General features: G+C 35.4%; 2 protein-coding genes across 4 annotated transcripts; both read left to right on the top strand.

Annotated features, from left to right (window-relative positions):
- The first annotated feature begins 152 nt into the window (after positions 1-152).
- LOC122002484 (glycerophosphodiester phosphodiesterase GDPD6-like) lies at positions 153-3,701 on the top strand. Its single transcript, XM_042557670.1, has 8 exons — positions 153-314; positions 662-840; positions 1,621-1,804; positions 2,145-2,219; positions 2,306-2,415; positions 2,600-2,818; positions 2,942-3,097; positions 3,297-3,701. The coding sequence occupies exons 1-8, from the start codon at positions 302-304 to the stop codon at positions 3,537-3,539; spliced, it is 1,179 nt and encodes a 392-aa protein (XP_042413604.1). The 5' UTR covers positions 153-301; the 3' UTR covers positions 3,540-3,701.
- Positions 3,702-4,209: 508 nt separating this feature from the next.
- LOC122002483 (RNA-binding protein 28-like) lies at positions 4,210-16,013 on the top strand. Of its 3 annotated transcripts, XR_006117660.1 has the most exons (21): positions 4,210-4,458; positions 4,536-4,646; positions 4,733-4,793; positions 5,097-5,133; positions 8,074-8,204; positions 8,302-8,406; positions 8,485-8,572; positions 10,380-10,513; positions 10,606-10,745; positions 11,568-11,618; positions 11,700-11,782; positions 11,861-11,915; positions 11,989-12,097; positions 12,865-13,393; positions 13,554-13,767; positions 13,855-13,925; positions 14,284-14,452; positions 14,524-14,653; positions 14,954-15,396; positions 15,474-15,893; positions 15,976-16,013. XR_006117660.1 is itself a non-coding variant. In XM_042557668.1 (20 exons), the coding sequence occupies exons 2-20, from the start codon at positions 4,536-4,538 to the stop codon at positions 15,723-15,725; spliced, it is 2,925 nt and encodes a 974-aa protein (XP_042413602.1). In that variant the 5' UTR covers positions 4,210-4,458; the 3' UTR covers positions 15,726-15,957. The 3 variants fall into 3 exon arrangements, 2 of the variants coding, with proteins under 2 accessions (XP_042413602.1, XP_042413603.1); XM_042557668.1 differs by lacking the exon at positions 15,976-16,013 and having other exon boundaries at positions 8,473-8,572; positions 15,474-15,957; XM_042557669.1 differs by lacking the exon at positions 15,976-16,013 and having other exon boundaries at positions 4,210-4,646; positions 8,476-8,572; positions 15,474-15,957.
- Positions 16,014-17,742: the final 1,729 nt, after the last annotated feature.

Here is a 17,742-nt window from a genome sequence, read left to right as displayed (position 1 = left end):
CAGGAATTAAATCCAAAATGATAAGTCAAGAAGGCAAAGGAGCGTACGTTTTGTTGTTCGTAATTATCCTCTTTTTAATGCGATTAATTTAATTCATCGACGTAAGTGTGAAATTAATCAACTAATAATTACTATTAATTCAATCGCCCCCAATTATTCCGCCGGATATTCCATCCGGCCAGTATTTGTATCCATGCGGAATCTCCAATGAGGACGCACTCCATTCTATCACCCTCGATCGGAGGCCACAAGGGAAGAGCTGCGACGGGGACGATTGAGGAGGAATAGGAACGAGATTGAAATGAGTCCCCTCTGTAAACTCTGATTCCCTCTTCTTATTTATTTATTTATTTATTTATTTTTGTTGACGATATTCTTGCGATTCTTTTCCTTTCAAATTGTTTGCCGTGGAATTGTATGGGAGTTAAAGAAGAATCGGGCTGAATGATTTTTCTTTGCGAGGGTTTCAAATGGCAAATAAGAATAGTCGAGATTCTTTTGTGTTTTTTTTTCCTCGAAATGCATACTGATGGAATTAAGCGATGTGGATTAGGACGCCTAGGGTTTGTATTTTCTCATATTGACATTCGTTATAGATGATCAAAGTTATTTTTTTTTTCCCAAAAAGAAAACGATTTAATACATTCTCAACGTTCTATAGGGGCTACTAGTATGATTTTCTTCTCCTTGCTCTTGGGGTCTCACGGCAGGCCATTGTATCCGCTACCAAGTAAGCAACAGCACAAAGAGAAAAAGGCCTTGCAGACATCGAGGCCTTACAACATTGCTCATCGTGGATCGAATGGAGAGATTCCTGAAGAAACAGCTGCTGCTTATATGGTAACTACTATCCAACTTAAGCTCATGGAATGTGATATCTTAAGTTACAGGGCGTATCTAAAGAGCATTCAGCACCCTCACTGCTGTAAGAACTTTTAGAAATATTTACTAAAGGATAACACAATCCAAGTGTCCAAACCTATACCGGTGTAATGAATTTAAATGCTTTTCTCGATGCCAGGTAGTGGGATCCTTCTTGAGCTACGTGATTTTTGTTCTATAAGACATGTTTGTTTGTTTTGAGGAACTACTTATTTAGAGTGTTATGATATTACCTTGGGCAGTCTTATTTGGGATATGGAGAGACTGGATCAAGCAAATAACTAACTAGATGTGGTGTTTCCTAGCTATGTCTCCAAGTATCGGATTTTATCCTTTATCAGCAATTGTTCTACTTTATTTTTATTTTCACCTTTTTAGTGAAGCAGATATTTGAGAAAAACAATCTATGTCGATGTAGACAACTATAGACAACACAATACTTGGTTCTTTTTGCAAAAACATATGTAGCTCAAAGATTCTGAGAAAATTTTCTACAACAAAATAGTGAAATTCGCTTTATTCTGGAAACCAAATGTACCTAAAAGATGCCAAACAACCAAATGAAATTACATACAGATAATAATTGCAGTGGGTTGTTAATCTGAATTTAGTTAGATAGAGAATAAGATTTATGTTGCTAGACTCAAGTGGTAGGAAACACTTTCTTTTGTAATAGATGTTCAGTTGTTTAATTTGAGTTCACCAATATTTTGGTTCATGAGTGACTTTTACTTGCAGAGAGCTATTGAAGAAGGTGCCGACTTCATAGAATCAGATATTCTTGCCACAAAAGATGGTCAATTGATATGCTTTCATGATGTAACACTTGATGCTACAACTGATATTGCCAAACATGCAAAATTTGCCAATCGCAAAAGAACCTATGAAGTTGAAGGGTCTAATATGACTGGGTATTTTGTGGGCAAGTTTTCCTGCATTTCTTCAACTTTGTTTTTCTTACAAGTTTATTGTCTGCATATAACATTTGGCTTTTTGAATTTAATGTGTTAAATATTGTCAGAAATCGTTTGTAATGAACTTTTTTTATTCTTTGCCCTTTAAGTACTTTGGTTTTAAAAGTTACTTAGACTATATGCTAGTGTATGATCCTCTTTGCAGAGATCTTATTAAACTTAGTGAACTACTGAAGTGACTTTGGTCTTATGTTATTATTATTATTTGTTGATATTGTTATTATTATTATTTTGCTTGTCACATGAAGCATATTAACAACTGACATTATCTTTTTGGCTTATTTGCAGTGGATTTCACCCTTGCTGAACTTAAATCACTTGGGGTGAAGCAGAGGTTTTCATTCCGAGATCAACAATACAATGGTATACTAACTAGATTATTATGGGTTATAGATGTTTTTTTTTGTCACATCTGTTATACTTGAAATTATTTTGATTATGTTTACCAGGAAAGTTCTCAATTATCACATTTGAAGAATTTATTGCCATTGCACTTGATGCCAATAGAATTGTTGGGATCTACCCTGAGATAAAGGATCCAGTTTTCATCAACCAGCGGGTCAGTATATATTAACTGCGTTAAGAATTCAATAACTGTCACAAAGTACAGTTTTCCATGGTGCCTTATTTGATGCACATTTGACTTTCAGCTGAATTGATTACGTTTTATTGGAGCATTACTTATATGTACTTCTGAAATCAGCTGTTACAAGTATTTTGATATCCGTTCAACAACTTAATAGGTCAAATGGGCTAACGGAAAGAAATTTGAGGACAAGTTTGTAGAGACACTACAGAAGTATGGATATGGTGGTGCATACATGTCGACTGAATGGCTTAAACAACCAGTGTTTATTCAATCTTTTGCCCCAACTTCTCTTGTATACATTTCAAACCTGACGGACTCTCCAAAAATATTCCTGATCGATGATTTTGACATACGTACACAAGATACAAACCAGGTTTACTTCTGTCTGAATAAGGACTCGTTTATCTATTGATCTAATTTGTTCATATTAAAATAAAGACAATATCTTGGATTCTTCTTCTGGGCACAGCCTAATCCTTTTGGGTTTTTTTTGCAGTCATTCTGGGAAATTTCTTCCGACAGCTATCTTGAGTATATCGCAAACTTTGTGATTGGTATTGGACCTTGGAAAGACACAATTGTACCTACGAAAAACAATTATTTGACCACACCAACTGATCTTGTTGATAGAGCCCATGCACACAACCTTCAGGTATAAATTTGTGTTCCTTCTCTGGCCTACAGTTGACTTTTACTTTTCAATGACATTTTATTGCCAGTGTTATGTTTGTTGACTTCTTGAAATTTGCTTGTTTGATTCCTCTACTTTTATCTTGCCGACTCTATATTACCCTTTAAATGAGTTGTAACTTCAAAAAAAATCATAATTTATTTTTGTTGTCTTGTTATAGGTACATACATACACCTTCAGGAACGAAAACTCTTACTTGCATTTCGATTTCCATCAAGATCCTTATGCTGAGTATGACTACTGGATCAACACGATTGGAGTGGATGGACTGTTTACCGACTTCACTGGGAGTGTCCATCAGTATCAAGAGTGGGCGCAGGCATCTGCAACAAATGAAGCAAGTGCTCTTGGCTTATTGCATAAGTTGGCACTTATGATCTCCTCGTTTGAAGGAGAAGAATGAGCATATATTATCCTGTGTGTGTCAATCTCCCTTCTTGCGTCGTCTCAACAGTGAATCCTGAATGTTTGTAAAACAAGTGCTGTAAAATTGACTTATCGATTTGTCTGAATTTTTCAGCAAAAGTCGTCTCTTTAAATGGAACTTGGGGTGATATTCTTATTACTTTTTTTCAGTCTTTTAGAGCGAGTGTCCAGGAATAGAGCTTGTTAGACGACCATTTGCCTTGTTTACTCTCATATTTGGTCATTTCTCCGAATAAATTTATTTATTAACTTATATAAAATTTAATAATAAAAAATAATATGTATGAAAAATATTCATGAATAATTTTATAAATTTCTTTTATATATTTTTTCTAGATATTATATTTTCAAACTATTTGTGCCTAATTATATTATATTAGTATTCATTAAAATGCAAGGAAATATTTTTTTTGAAAAAAAAAGATTTCTACTAAAATTATTTAAAAATATTTTAGATTTTAGAAAAAGTTAAAAGATATTATTTTTATATACAAAACCCTGAGTAATTCTTAAATTACCTTTTAAAATTTAATAACTTAAAAAAAAAATTATTGAATATTAAATCTTGAATACTTTTATTTTAAATTAAAAATACCTATTTTATTCTAGAAATTTAAATAAATTTTTAAAGGACATATTTGAGGCCGAACCGCTGGGGTTTGTAATTCTGAGTCGCGTCTCTGCTCCTCTCCTCTACCTGGCGATTAAGCGGTTCCCTCTGAGAGCACTCGAGCGGCGGCGTAGCCGCTTTCCCTTTCGCCGCCGTATGTGATAGGATCCACGATCGCGCGCCTATCCTCTCCGACGAAGGGGACGACGGGACTGTCTGCTACTGACGCTTCCTGCTGCCTTCTTCCAAGCTGTGCTATCGTTTCTTCTCATTATCGCATCGCTACGTAATATATCTTCTACTTCTCGATTGAACCCTCCGTAAGAAGAGGGGAAAAGTTATCTTTTTGGTGTTACGATATAGATGGGGAAGAGGAAACGAAGCAATGACTCCTCTGAGGAGAAGATCGATGGTGGGCACTGCCCTTCCACCATATTCGTATCCAATCTCCCCTATTCGTTCAAGTCCTCTGAGGTAATTTTAGAACTTTTATTTTTCCTGTCGTTTGGTTTGATTGTTTCCTCAGTTATTTATTTGGTTCATCTTTTCTTCCTTTACAGCTGGAAGCATTATTTGGTGAAGTCGGACCGGTAAGACGCTGCTTTATGGTCACTTCAAAAGGTAAGTTGTGTATATACGCAGAGCAAGCCTTTAGTAGTAGTTGTTGTTCAGTTTTGCTATGGATGATTTAATCTACAATCAAAGGAATGAAGTGGTAACTATGTTAATTGAGATTAATGGATAAGAGTTTTTGAGGTGTAATAAATTATGAGGTAACATCTTGGTGTTGGCTAGTTTTAGTTTGTGAACCTGAATTTGTACATTTGATATTTGCTTTTTCACTCGGCTATGGTTTTAAGTTAACTATTGCTAGTATGAGGTCATTCATCTTCTTCTAAAAATAGTTTGCTTCCTCTTTTGCAGGATCAGAAGAGAGTTTGGGGTTTGGTTTTGTCCAATTGTAAGTTTGACTAAAAAAAATCTTTTACCCAATTGGCAGTTAATCTTGTGTTGAAATGGTGAACCAAAATGTCTCGATCATACTCTCTTTCTGATTGTTTTAGTTCCTCTGTGTTGTTTGTTCGATTTCCCTTTCTTTTTATTTTGTTGTAATGATGTTGTTTCCATGTTGATGTTGTCATTGTATGCAACTCTATTGACTACTTTTTCCTAAACCTTGAAAAGACTTGCTGGAAGGAATTAACACAACATTTACTATGTATCTGAATAATGACCCTAAGCATAGTCGGGATGAACTAGAAGTTTGGTCTTATTTGAAATCAATGATCTAAGAACTTGAAAGTTCCAGGTTTTGGATCATATGAGGCATGGCAAACTAATGGTTCCATATTTGAAAGATGCACACTCTAAATACTGGAGCATGACACTATGATTTCTAGAAATTCACAACTTGAGACCAACTCTTTTTTGTATTTGTTCCCTTCAATTGAATATTTTAGGATGATTTTTTTTTTTTTTTAAAGTTTGGGAAAGAGAACATTATATTACATAATATCATGATAAAGCCCTAAACTCATTACACCTAATAACTCATTAGTTCTAATTCTCTTCTACCTCAAGCCTAAGGCAAACACTAGTTGTGTCCGACTTGTTACCTACATAAAGAGTTAAACATAAAGAACCAATGCTAACCAAAACTATGTATATGAAAAATCAAAACATAACTAAGGAAGCTCTTGTAATTGTTGTTCTTGCACACAGTTAAGGATCCCTTTATTCTCATATCAACACACAACCAATGATGCCTTGGACCAAATATCAACTTTAACAAAGAGGAGAAAGAGATAAGGAAAAAGTACAACTTTAACAAGAATGAAGAGAGATCTTGTGAATTAACTCTTGAGAACATTTCCCACCGAAGTGACGCTACAAAAACACACAATAGGCTGAAGGACAAGGAAAGCACTCAAAAGTTCTAGAGGAATAAATATTATAGCTCAACCACCCTTACAAACATATCATATCGAGAACATGATGATTTCTTTCTTCAATCGTCACTAGAGATGGATAGCACAACTTGACCCTTTGATAAAAGTAGCAAAACCGAGAACATGAGAATATGATATTCTCTCTATTTAGTAGGCCTTCATTGGGAAGAAGAGAACGTGCTGAAATAAGGAACAAAGAACACAGAAAACAATGTCTGCAAGTGTTGGAAGCAGCCCGAGGTTGTCTAGGCTTAAGGTTGATTGGCAAGGACTCCTTCTATGCGACCTAAAGAAGTTGTAGAGAAAGCTGCATTACTGGGAAGAAATAAAAGGATTTCATTATTAGATTTATGGAAGAGGAGGAATATAAAAGGTGAAACTACAAGAAGAAATAAGGGTTATTTTTATGGATTGAAAATAAGAGAAAAACCAAAATTGAGGAAGGAACTGCAGATATAGAAAGAAGAAACACCTGACAAAGGTGATAAGCAAGAGCATGCTAATACCAGAGAATAGCAAAGGAAACAAGAACGAGGCAGAGAAATTTTCAATTCAAGATCACCTAATATAGAAGAGGAAACAAAAAAAACCAAAAATCCAAGTAGAGAGTTGCAAATTACGGTTGGAATTAGGATTGTTGGCAAATTTATTCTCCAAGTCCTCAAGAGACAAAGAAGGGCTCAAGGAACAATGTGCTCAGTGGATGGGGTGCTAAGGATTAATAATCTACCTGTGCAATGCTTGAAGATGTGTCAAATGCTTAAATATGACTCAAATGCGTGCCATGCTTGGAGATGAGTGACTAGTGGTGGTGATGAGTTGTGGCGATGTGTACTCTTGCAAGGATGAGTGATGATCACATGATGGCTGCGCTTGTGTGGTTGTCGTAGGATAGGACTGGAAGGCGAATAGAAGTGTGAGTGTCACTTAGTCACATCGATGTAGATGACTGATAAAGTAGGTGGAGAGGAGGCCACTGTAAAGAGTGCAACAAATTTGATAAGGGTGGTCACTGATGGCAACTCCTAATGGGATTTTTGACTATGCCAGAGATAGATATAAGGTTGTTGGCACTTGGAATGAAAAAAAGGTGGAGGACGATGTTTCCTGGTTGGTGCTGTTAAGATGGCACATAGGATGTTGAGATTTGTTGGCATGAAGAAATTGTGGACGCTGTAGCACAAAGAGCACCAAAAGGCAGTGTGGTGCTGCAATATGTGCTAGAAGATCCTTGCATGACAGAGGAGAAATTGTAGGATAGGTTAGAGAAGAGAACTAGTGAGATAACTGTTACATTGTTTTATATAGGACACATGATAAAACCCTAAACTTAGAATAATGAATGTAGGATTTAACCTATTCCGCCTAAAAACTCATTAGTTCTGATATGTCAATGTAGGTGATTAAATAAAGTCAATAGCAATGTCCTGTTCATTTTGTTTGTACAATTTGCTTAAGCTCAATTTATTTTAAAATATCCATTAAGGTACATTGGTATTGAACTTTTTATTTGATTGTGCACTATTCTTGTAAGCAATCGAGGGAGTGCCAACCCTCCTGTTAAACACATAATTAATACAGTAATTTTGCATCAATGGTTGTTACATCCCAATTAAAATACTTGAGAAGACCTCAGTTTCTCTATTTGCTCTAATCTTTTTTGTCAGTCTTGCAGTTTGTGTATTACCATTTTCATTTTGAGGCAATGCACTTTTAAGCCTAATTTGATCCAAATGTTTATTTTCTCCAAATGATATTGTGACTGGATTTTTTTCATTTATTTTTACATCTGTATGATATCTTGTAGACATTAATTTGCATTGTGTTTCTGAAAATGAGAATCTTTATAAAAACTCTTATCTTTGATTTCAATGAAAAATAAAAGATTATTATATTCAATGCATAGCGTTCATAATTTTGCCTGCCTTATTAATTTGATTTGATGATTTCAGTGCTACTGTTGAAGATGCTGAGCGTGCTATTCAACTGAAAAATGAGGCATCCATCAATGGTAGAAGGATTAGGGTCAAACTTGCTAAGTCCCGTCTTTCTCTTGCAGAACGTCGGCAAACCACAAAGCATGGTTGCATCATCTGCCTAATATTAATTCTCACATTCCTTATATACCTGAAATCAGAGTAAATAGTTTTAATGTGCTTGGTGGTATTGTTATTGTGCAGTGCCCTCAGTGGAGATGGATAAAAAAAACAATGATATTGTTCACTCTGGTGGCAAAACTGAGCAACAAGAGATGCCCAAGCCAAACAAAATAAATAGTGATGCAAGTATGTGATTTTTGTTCTTTTTACTGAGATAAGGTCTTATTAAGTTTTTAATTTATCTAAAATCAGTAGCTGTAATAGAATCACCAAGAAGAATTGTTGATAAACTCAAGGAAGAGTTGGGAATCCAGGACCACAATGCTGTAGTGGTCGGCTCAGAAAAGCAGAGGTTAGTTTGGTGATTTGTTTGTTGGAAATTTTTGATTTATGCTTCATATCATATATGTCGGTTATCCTCCATTTGACGCCAATTCTATATTATTTAAAAAATAAATTTGAGATATATTGCAGTCTTTTGGTGTATTTTATCATTATATACCTCCAACTTTTCTTATGTCACCCTACAATCTTCTTCAACACTCTTTGTAGTGAGAAAATAACTTGGTCTTTATTGAGCATACATTTTAAATTTATTTTTCTGTACATTGCATTTAATAAAATTTCGCATTCACTTACCCCATTTTCTTTGCTGGCGGATTTAATGTATTTATAACAGTAGGTTTAATATAATTTCACATTCACCTACCTCATTAATAGTTCTCTTTACTGTTGAATTTAATTAATTTATAACAGTAGGCAAAAGGAGACTAAATTCTGACATCAAGACCATACAGAATCACTCTTGAATTAAACCTAGAATTAACGAGGGCCATCTTCAAGATGTTCAAACACTCTAGAACATCAAGGAACATTGCGAATATATTTGTATATTGTCTCATTTTGATTGTAAATCTATTTATGTTTGTAATGAGTTACTTAACTGTGTACAATTGTTTTCCACTACGAAAAGATCATAGTAGAAGTAGAGGTCAGATTATAAGGTCCGCAGAGAGTGATTTGAGGCTAACAATAACATATGTTGGTCCTGTGCTAGGACTTAGCTCAATAGTACAGAAGAGGTCAGATGATTAGATCTCATCTTTATGGTGGGCAGCAAAGGAGGCAAGAGGTGGAGGGGAGCTAGTGAGGGAGGAATTTCACTACCAATATCAAAATAGCGACCTTCCCCCTCAAATGGGTTATCATACGATAGAAGCCATAGTTTTCCTCAATCTACTACCTATATGAAAGGAATAGATTTGTATTATACAAGTGAAAAAGAGAAAAACTACACTGTACAGGTTCCAATATATTAGTGAGTAATTAAATCTTCCAGCTGAGATTGAATTTACATATTCCAATTGTAAATACATAATTTAGTTTATATAATTAGACAATTACATAATTTTGCCATTTATTTAATATATTATAGAATATTATTATATTGTGTATGCTTCTAATTATATAACATGATATGCTGAAATAATACAACATAATATTATGGATAATATAAATAGAAATTGTTGCATAGTTTGTGCCAGACAACATAAGCGAACTTATCTTTTGACTTACTGATCAACACATGAAACACATCAAGAACTTGAGACTTTTGTGAAAATGTGGAGTGGGCACGAGCCTTCCTCCACAATAATGATAGCCTGTGAGCTTTCCTTTGTAAGCGGCATGCCTTTCTCCATGAAGATGTGGCACAATGGTCTTCTGCAAGTTGCAGATGAGGTCAGAGGGTTGCAATGAGTTAGGTAGGTCCTCTTCCTCCTTTTCTATTAGGGCTATGCACATGGATTGACATCTAGATTGCATGACTGATCATTGCAGTTAGGGCTCAAACAAGATGTCAAACCTTGCTTATCATAACATATAAATATCTGATATAATAGTTAAAATATCACCTTGTAAAAGAAAAACAAAGATGTACTGAACTATACAAACACTGTTTCCAATAAGTGTACATGTCTTGGTTGCCAAACTATCATCTAGTGAAAAGTATTGTGTTAAACAAATTCGGAATCTCATATGTTTATATTTTATTTTATTTTCTAGTGACAAGATGTTATTTGTTTTTTGTACTTTGATTCTGCATTAAATGCTTGAACACAAATTTTGTATCAATTATATGTTTTCCTTTCATGGACCAGGATTGCTAGAACTGTTGTTTTTGGTAATCTGCTGAACTATGAGATGGCCGTTGAAGTCATTCGGCAAGCTGGAAAGATTGGCACCATATGCTCATATACCTATCCGCTTCCAAAAGAAGAATTAGAGTTACATGGTTAGGTGGTTTTTTTTTATATAATATGCATAATAGTCGTTTCAAAACTAAATGGTCATTAGAAAAGAAGTAATTGTTAGTATTCTTTTTAGGGCTTGCTCGAGATGGATGCAAGTTAGAAGTTGCCTCAGTACTTTACACAAGTGTCAAATCAGCACGATTTTCTGTGGCAAAGTTACATCAGCAAGAAATAAAGGGTGTATCTGTTTGGGCTCGCCAATTGGGTGGGGAGGTATAGCTTCTGCTAGTTTTCTTTATCCAGGGTTTTAATAAAACCATTAGATTCAATTGGATTTTGCAGCTTCACTTCAGATATAGATTACATTAGATGTGTGAAGATGATGACTGTTGTGATCACGATCTCATATTTGATTGTTGGCAGCTGGAGATTTATCTTTAGTTACTTGATTTTAGACTTATTACAACTTCTATTTCCATTGAATAATACTAAACAGTCCCATTCATCATGTTACACTTATGTATTTCAACTTTTAAAAGTTCTTTATTTGGTTGTTGATCTATAGAAGTGTAAGATTATTCAATTTGTTAGGTTTGATTTTACATGTAAGTGTCTTATTATTATTCTGGTTTGAAGATCTTTTAGCCTCTTAAATAGTTACTTCTCCATACTAGATCAATTATGCAACATAGTTTTACTAATTGTATTTTCTATTGCATTCTGAGCCATATGACTGATTGATATGATAGTAAGGTCATTTACGTCATCTTTAGGATATAGCCTGCACACTGTAATGGCCTTGCCCATAATTTTAATCTGTTTCGCCAAATAGTCCAAAGCTGATGCATCTTATGATGATTGGATTTCCATTACTGGTTGAAGATGTAGGATAATTATTGGAATGATTTTGCTGTTGATTTTGTTATATGAATCTACATTGCAGATTTTGCATTCATTTTCAATATAAACTCCCTGGATAAATTCATATTTTGTTGATGCACCTTATGTTTTGCTATTATTCTTTTCTTCTTTCAATTCATGTGTCTATGTTAAATGCTTTTTAAAGTACATTCTACTTTATGTTTTACAATCCAGGGTTCAAAAATCAAGAAGTGGAGAGTAATTGTCAGGAACTTACCTTTTAAGGTGGATAATGGCCTATACTGAATTGCCAACCAGTAATTTTCCAGTTTTTGTTCTAAGAATACCATCTGGTAATGGTTGCAGGTTACAGTTAGTGAGATTCGAGATGTATTTACTCCAGCAGGTTTTGTGTGGGATGTTTTAATCCCTCATATGTCAAACGATGGGTATTTCTTGCATCCTCATTTTTCTTTAACCCTGATGAAATTGGCCATCTAATATCCTTTTTTCCCCCCTATTATCAGAGTTTCAAAAGGTTTTGCTTTTGTATCTTTCACATGCAAACAAGATGCAGAAAAAGTATGTTCAGTTGTAAATATTTATTTACAAGCATATAATTTGTTGGAGCAGTACTAAATGCTTTCTTTATTAGGCCATAAAAAACCTAAATGGACGATCATTTGCAAAACGAACTATTGCTGTTGATTGGGCAGTTCCAAAAAAAGTATACTCTGCTGCAAACTCCGCTGCCACTAAGGAAGGTAAAGCCCAATGCATGAACTTCATGACATTGTATCTTCTAGTTCATACACTAAAGAATTTAATTTCACTTGTGATGACATTAAATTGGATAGGTGAACAACATCCATGAGGATTGACATGTAATTGTATTTCACCAGTATGACTAATTCCTTCCTAATTTATGAACACTTCTTTCATACAGAATGCATACATCCTTCTTTTGTTTCTTTAGTATTATAGGCATTCATATGTTCTATACTATCTGCATTTTGCCTACTTTATTGACTAGAAAATGTAGCCACCTTTGTCTGAATTATTACTTGGTTGTGTTTCTATTGATGGGCTGTAACAAGAACTGAAGACATTCATTGATAAATAAAAATTGCTTTGGAGTGAGTCTAATTCATGTTTCTTGATGTATAGTCAAATAATACCTATTAAATCCTTAATGATTCATGTATTTCGTGATGCAATATGACAATTTTTTCCCAAAGTAATTTTTGGTAAGCTAAAGACAAAATAATATTTGATCAACTTTTGCTTCCATAATTTTCTTTTAAACCGAGTGAAATCATGTTGCAACTTTCTAGATTCTGTTGAAACTCCTAACTGTACTGTTTGTCTCATGCTTTTCTATTTGTTATTTACTAGTCTTCTTCCTTTTTTCCTCTTGGCAGAGGAGAAATGCTTAGTGATATTAGTGATAAGTGCCTTATCTACAGTGATCTCATTTGCAAAGGATTGGAAACGTTTTCTCCTCCGGTCTAATAAATAATCTTATTTACAGGACAGCACAATGACACTGACAGTGAGAGTAATTCAGACACTAACAGTGACAGTGAATATGTTGAAGACGACATGATTAAAGATGAAGTCAAACTTGATAAAGCTGCTATTCTTGAAAAGGCCTCAAAGGCTAGTGGAAATATGGTCCCATCTAATGATATTGATTTTGCATTGGAGGCAGAAGTTGCAAAAAAGGTCCTTGATAATTTGATCAGATCTACTGCTGGGTCTGATCCATCATGTGGCATGGATTTCAAGAAAGATGAAAGTATTTCGGAGTTTGGTGTAGAAGATGACTCTGAAAAGGAGGAATCTCTCATGCCTACAAGGAAAGGTGCAATAGTAGAAGGCGAGGATGCAAAAGTGATAAAAACTGATATTACAGAATTGGGAAAGAAAGATAAGGATTTAGATAAAACTATTTTCATAAGCAACCTCCCGTTTGAAATTAGCATCGAGGAGTTAAAGGAGAGGTTTTCTTCATTTGGAAAAGTGCAATCCTTTCATCCAGTTCTTCATAAACTTACCAAGTACGTTCAGGATGATATCTTTGTTTTTGTTTCTTTTTGTTCCATGTAGTAATGAGTTTATACTTTATAGTAACTCAAGAAAGCTCCTTTCAAACACGTGTTTCCCAGAACTCCTAGTTTGTATTTTATTTTCAATTTTGTATGATTCTTGCTACTGCAGGCGACCTCAAGGAACTGGCTTTCTGACATTTGATAGTCCAGTTGCAGCAGATGCTGCCATTTCTGCTGCAAATGCTGAATCTGGCTTAGGAATCATTATTAAGGGAAGACCACTTAAGGTTTTAAAAGCCTTAGATAAGGAATCAGTTCACAAAAAGGAACTAGAGAAGTTAAAGAATGAGGTGCATGACAGACGCAATTTATATCTAGCAAAGGTCTGGTTCTTTTTGGACTCAAGTTACCTTATCAAATTTTTTGATATGGGCTGCTTTCTGTAAGAATTCTTCTTGTTCCTGTAACAGGAAGGTGAGATTCTTGCTGGAACACCTGCTGCAGAAGGTGTATCTGAAGATGATATGAAAAAGCGTGAGGCGTAAGTTGTTACCTCGATATGGTATTTTGGCATTCTATGGATAATACATGCCCTTTACTTTTTCTTTTTTTGGATAGAGTATTTTAAGTTGATTTCAATATTATTATCTAGCATGGCTGCTCGGTAGCAGTATTGCAATGAGTATATTCAGCCTTGCTCTCATTGCATGTAGCTCTCATGATATTCAATTGATTTGACTTATTTTCCTGCATGTTGGAAATTTAACAATCATGATATCCATTAACAATGTTTTTCCTTGGAATTGCTAAATTGTGGATGCATGTATTCTCTCTTATGACGTTAAATTTAACAATCATATTGTGAAGACATATGTTTCTAAGATCAATCTCGTGTGTAGGTTGATGAAGAAGAAGATGGAAATGCTGAAGTCTCCAAAATTCCATGTATCAAGAACTATGTTGATTATCTACAATTTGCCAAAGACAATGAGTCCAGAACAAGTGAGGAAACTCTGTGTAAATGCAGTTACATCCCGTGCTTCAAAGCAGAAGCCTATCATCGAAAAGGTTTCTATTTGATCTTTAATTTACCTTACTTTTGTTATAATTTTCCCCTAAATTTTACACTGTTTGACCAGGTAAAGGTCTTGAAAGATGCTAAGAAAGGCAAGGTTACAACTAAAAAGCATTCCCATGGTGTAGCTTTTGTCCAATTTAGAGAACATCAACATGCACTTGTAGCCCTGAGGGTTCTGAACAACAATCCAGGTTAAAATTTGATGTGTTTTCCCCAGTGGATTCGTGTTTCAAGTTTTCTCTAGTGTATTGATGATACATTCCTTGCTTAATAGTTTGGATTTCTTTATGCTAATTTGTTGGACATCCTTCGTAAATTTCTCTGTTACATTTTTTAATATACATTATTTTCTAAAAGCTTAGTATTCTGGAAGGGGAAAGTGCACCAAAACATTTTATTCTAGTGTCCATAAACTTTGTTCTGTTGATATCATGTAGATAAATTTATTGAAGATTTTACTTTATGCTAATTAATTTGTATTTCTATACTAGAAACCTTCGGTCCCGAGCATCGCCCGATCGTGGAATTTGCTATTGACAACTTGCAGAAACTAAGACAACATACAACTGACTTGGAGTCTAAGGAGAATAATCATAATTCAGCTGTGTTTCACAATCAAACCAAAGGGAATGACAGAGACAATGCAGGTGAGGAATCCAAGAAAGCAAAGCGCCGAACACTCCACAAGAGATCAGCCCAACCATCGGGAACTGCTGAAGAGCCCGGAGTTGAACTAATAAGGTTGACTCCCGAGGACACTGATCCAGATGTAAAAGTTAGGGATGCTGCTAAACAGGACAAGAAACAAAATAATGCTGGTAGAAGAGGCAAAGCTGCTCCTTCCACTAAATCTAAGCATATTCGGTCGGAATCAGAGTCCAACGCGAGACAGGGTGGAAAAGTTGTTCAAGCCAAAAAACCAAACAATAATCAGGTAATTGACATGCCAACTCTCTCTTTGACCTCTGCATAGCAATTTACAGTATACTATAATCTGTGATGTCATTGCAGATGGACACATCTGGTGAGACTAGGAAAAGGAAGAGCACAACTGAGCCTGATGGTGGGTTGGGACATCAAAACCCAACTCGAAAACCTAAGAGGAGAAAGGGCTCATCAGGAGGGGAAATAGTAGATAAGTTGGACATGCTAATTGAGCAATACCGTTCCAAATTTTCACGCCGCGATCCAACCAACGGCAAAGATGCAACTAAATCTGGTCAAAAGGTTAGAAGATGGTTTGAGCAACTTCCTGATAATTAGATGTTTTGTTCTTTCCTTCTGCCGAAAGCCGAAAGGTGAAAGCCTCATCTTAGGGTTTATAATTAGATGAGATGTAACCACTGCTGATTTTGTGTTTAACAGACATGTCACGGCTTGCAAAACCAAGTATGAAATTGATATGGTGTTGTACCATATTATTTAGACGAGTTATGTATGATTGATAATATTTGAAACGAGTTATTATTACATTATAGTTTAGATCTTTACATCAGTAACGAAATTTAACGAGTTTTACTTATGATTAAATTCATAAGGATTAAGCACCTAGATCTCACTTAGGATATACTCACTTCTAGTTAATTCTTCTATTTACGAGAGACGATACTTACTGAACGAAGTTTGAAATATTATTAAAATGAATTCTTAAATGGTTTAGATAATATATTTCTCATAGATAAATTGATTCTAAAAAATTTGCTTGCTTCATTTTTTTTACTTATAGCATTATTTTCATGTGCAAATTCAACTTAATCTAAAATATACGTTTTAAAGATATTTGAAACTTAATGGTTAATGAAAATAATCCACTATTATACTTATTTTTTACTTCTATGAAGATCAAATATCTTTTTTCTAGAAAAAATGGAAATAAAAAATAGAATATTTTTGGACCAAATGTGTTGATTTATACAAAATATTACAAGTAAATTCTACTATAAATCAGCCACTAAATAAATTTTATTTGAAGATCTTTTTTTTTAAAAAATAATTTTTAAATAGTTTTTATAGTAAGCGAAGTATTATAAAGCTTAGGAAACATCTCAAAGTAACCTACTTCAAATTGATGCTAAAGTCATCTACAATCTCTTATATTAATTTCAACTTTTATAAAAAAGACAGATCCGCTATCTTAGCGGCCCTCTTAGTGTCAGCCCCATGAATATGAAGAGAGGTTCATGTAAGTACACAGACCATAGGCGTATGGCGGGTTAAACTCCAGGTCGTCAGTTCCTGAGAATCGACCCTTGACCATTAAGTCAGAGATATCATACGCCCACCGTCTGCGCTACGCCCTGAGGACTAGTTTCAACCCCTATAAAATTGACAAATCTTGTTCCCCATTTACAAAAATTAATATAATTCCTTCTTTTAACTAGTAATTTGGCTTCTTCCATAATGAACATTACAATATAATATGGATTGACTTTCCTAACCCAAAACCATTGTCGTCTTCACATCTATCGAACTCCACTCTTCTTATGGAAAACAAGGTGAGCTAACTAGCAAACTAAAAATATTTTTTTAATAAAAAAATCACACTTTTAATTTTCCAACCTAACATGACACCTAATAATTAATAAAAAAAAAAGCCATTTTGGAAGCCAACCAAAGATGGCACATAATCAAACAATTTTGGAAGGCAACCAACAATCTCTACCTCCAAAACTTTCCCCCTATAAATCTCCTTCTCAATTGCTCCACTCCTCATTCATCATCACCACAACCTCAACTCCTCTTCTCTTTACTAAACTTAATTTTTCCCATGGCTTCCTCTTTTGCTCTCTTCGGCATGGCAATTCTGATGGCTCATCTCGGCGCATGCCAGGCGGCTCGGCATCTCCTCGACACAATGGCGCCGCCACCGGTGTTCCCTGCCGTTCCGCAACTTTCCGCGCCACCAATGCCGGCAATGCCAGGGGTCCCTCAACTATCAGCGCCTCCAATGCCGACGGTTCCCCAACTGTCGTCAGCGCCTCCAATGCCGGCAATGCCAGGGGTCCCTCAACTACCAGCGCCTCCAATGCCGACGGTTCCTCAACTGTCGTCTGCGCCTCCAATGCCAGCCATGCCGACGGTGCCTCAAGCGCCGACACCTTTGACGCCGGCCATTCCAACGACTGTTCCGCAAATGTCAACACCGCCGGTTCAAGCAGTGCCGACGGTGGGAGTGCCGCCTTTGGCTTCAAATATCCCTGGCGTCCCACAACTTTCGCTGCCACCGATGCCGGGGACGGTTCCGGCAATCCCTTCCAACCCCTTTGTTGCCCCACCGCCG

This window comes from Zingiber officinale, chromosome 7A (genome assembly GCF_018446385.1).
Source record: "Zingiber officinale cultivar Zhangliang chromosome 7A, Zo_v1.1, whole genome shotgun sequence".
In the NCBI taxonomy this organism is placed as follows: Eukaryota; Viridiplantae; Streptophyta; class Magnoliopsida; order Zingiberales; family Zingiberaceae; genus Zingiber; species Zingiber officinale.
This window is presented reverse-complemented; position numbering and strand designations above follow the sequence as displayed.

Excerpts from the sequence above, each read along its gene's own strand:
- LOC122002483 (XM_042557668.1), top strand. The coding sequence starts at position 4,536 with ATGGGGAAGAGGAAACGAAGCAATGACTCCTCTGAGGAGAAGATCGAT. Across the intron at positions 12,098-12,864 it reads CTCCGCTGCCACTAAGGAAG|GACAGCACAATGACACTGAC; the intron begins GTAAAGCCCAAT and ends TCTTATTTACAG. Across the intron at positions 14,453-14,523 it reads AGAAGCCTATCATCGAAAAG|GTAAAGGTCTTGAAAGATGC; the intron begins GTTTCTATTTGA and ends CTGTTTGACCAG.
- LOC122002484 (XM_042557670.1), top strand. Across the intron at positions 1,805-2,144 it reads TATGACTGGGTATTTTGTGG|TGGATTTCACCCTTGCTGAA; the intron begins GCAAGTTTTCCT and ends GCTTATTTGCAG. Across the intron at positions 2,416-2,599 it reads CAGTTTTCATCAACCAGCGG|GTCAAATGGGCTAACGGAAA; the intron begins GTCAGTATATAT and ends ACAACTTAATAG.